Source organism: Perognathus longimembris, chromosome 28, assembly GCF_023159225.1.
Source record: "Perognathus longimembris pacificus isolate PPM17 chromosome 28, ASM2315922v1, whole genome shotgun sequence".
NCBI lineage: Eukaryota > Metazoa > Chordata > Mammalia > Rodentia > Heteromyidae > Perognathus > Perognathus longimembris.
In genome coordinates, this window is record NC_063188.1 from 48,733,876 (window position 1) to 48,735,823 (window position 1,948).

The following is a 1,948-nucleotide window of genomic DNA, read 5'->3' on the forward strand; positions in this document are numbered from 1 at the left end:
AAATCATCAGGAAGGACCAGTCAGAAGGAAAAGAGATTCAAAATCAAGTAGCTAGCCTACAGTCCTCACTAGCTGAAGCAGAGGATTAAATCTCAGGAGCTGAAGATTCCCTATAATCTATGGCAAAAGATCAAAAATCAATACACAACCAATCCAGTAAAAAAAAAACAGGTCACTCCAGGAGCTCCAGGACACAATCAGAAAGCCCAATTTAGGTTGACTCCTCCACGGCCACCAGAGAGGCACGCCCACCCGTTCTCCTGTCCCTCTGCCCCGTTCACCATGCAGCCTGCTTCTGCAAAATGGTACGATCGAAGGGACTATGTCTTCATTGAATTTTGTGTTGAAGACAGTAAAGAAGTTAATGTAAACTTTGAAAAATCCAAACTTACTTTCAGTTGTCTTGGAGGAAGTGACAATTTTAAACATTTAAATGAAATCGATCTTTTTCACTGTATTGATCCAAACGATTCCAAGCATAAAAGAACAGACAGATCAATTTTATGTTGCTCACGAAAAGGAGAATCGGGCCAGTCATGGCCTAGGTTAACAAAAGAAAGGGCAAAGCTTAATTGGCTCAGTGTGGGTTTCAATAATTGGAAAGATTGGGAAGATGATTCAGATGAAGACATGTCTAATTTTGATCGTTTCTCTGAGATGATGAACAACATGGGTGGTGATGAGGATGAAGATTTACCAGAAGTGGATGGAGCAGATGATGATTTACAAGACAGTGATGATGAAAAAATGCCGGATCTGGAATAAGGAGTATTATCATCACCTGGATTTTGAGAAAGAATATTTCTCTCCAAGATTTCATAATTGAAAATCCCTGAGTTGATAGCTCTAAAGGCAGATGCTGTATTTGCCTCTTTAACGCATTTTTCAACCTGCTTTTTTTTTTTTAAAGGCTTCACTAAGGGTTGAAAATGTACCATTGTATGGGGCAACTTTAATTCAGCTAAGGCAATATATCCTTGTGCATGAACATTTCCCAGATTTCATGAAGCTGTGGAGGTCCTAGGCAATTCACCACAGCAGTTGTGACTTAAAAAAAAATTTTTTTTCACCTGAGTCTCCTTTACTCATAACTTAGTTATTGACAAGGTAAGAAGCTCTCAATTTAGGGAAAGGTAACTAAATTTTACATTCCTAGAACATGGATTCAAAAGTGGCTGACACAAATTGGCTGACCATAAACTGACAAAAACCTGATCCTCTGGTGTATCCTTGAGGATTGTTCCACTGAAGTGTATATTTCAAAAAAATTACTTAACATTATTGTAATAAATGATCACTTTCATTGTTCCAGATGTATCTTAGTTAAAACTAGTGAATGCCCTAAATTAGATGGTTTTTGAAGCCTATACATTTGGAATTGTTTGGCCCTTAACCTTTTACATCTTTTAGCATGGAGGACAAAGGAAGCTGTACATTGTTGCTTAATAGTCTGTACATTTTAGACCAGATTGTATTTGCACTGTCAGTATGGCAAATGAGTAAGAAAACGTTAATACACTCTTGTTTTTTTTTTAAATTACTTTTTTAATGGAATTAATTCTCCAATCAAAGGACATAGGCTCATAAGTTGGATCAAAAATCAAGATCCATCTTTCTGCTGCCTCAAGAAACACATCTATCCTGCAAAATTAAAGATCTTCTAAAGGTGATAGGCTAGAATCAAATCTACCAAGCAAATGACCCCCATAAGCAGGCTGGAGTTGCAATCCTAGTATCAGACAAAATTGACTTCAAACTAAAAATGGTAAGAAGAGACAAAGAAGGTTACTACATACTAATAAAGGGATCACTCCTACAGGAAGATATAACCATCCTAAATATCTACACACCAAATACAGGAGCACCCAACTTCATCAAACAAACACTACTGACTCTAAAAACACTCATAGACCCAAACAATTTGATAGTTGGGGACTTTAACACCCCA

The 1,948-nt window shown here is 37.2% G+C and overlaps 1 protein-coding gene across 1 annotated transcript; it reads left to right on the forward strand.

Moving 5' to 3' along the window:
- Nucleotides 1-280: 280 nt before the first annotated feature.
- On the forward strand, nt 281-1,007 carry LOC125343689 (prostaglandin E synthase 3-like). Its single transcript, XM_048336196.1, has one exon. It carries the CDS (start codon nt 283-285, stop codon nt 763-765), a length of 483 nt encoding a protein of 160 aa, XP_048192153.1. The 5' UTR covers nt 281-282; the 3' UTR covers nt 766-1,007.
- The last annotated feature ends 941 nt before the right edge of the window (nt 1,008-1,948 follow it).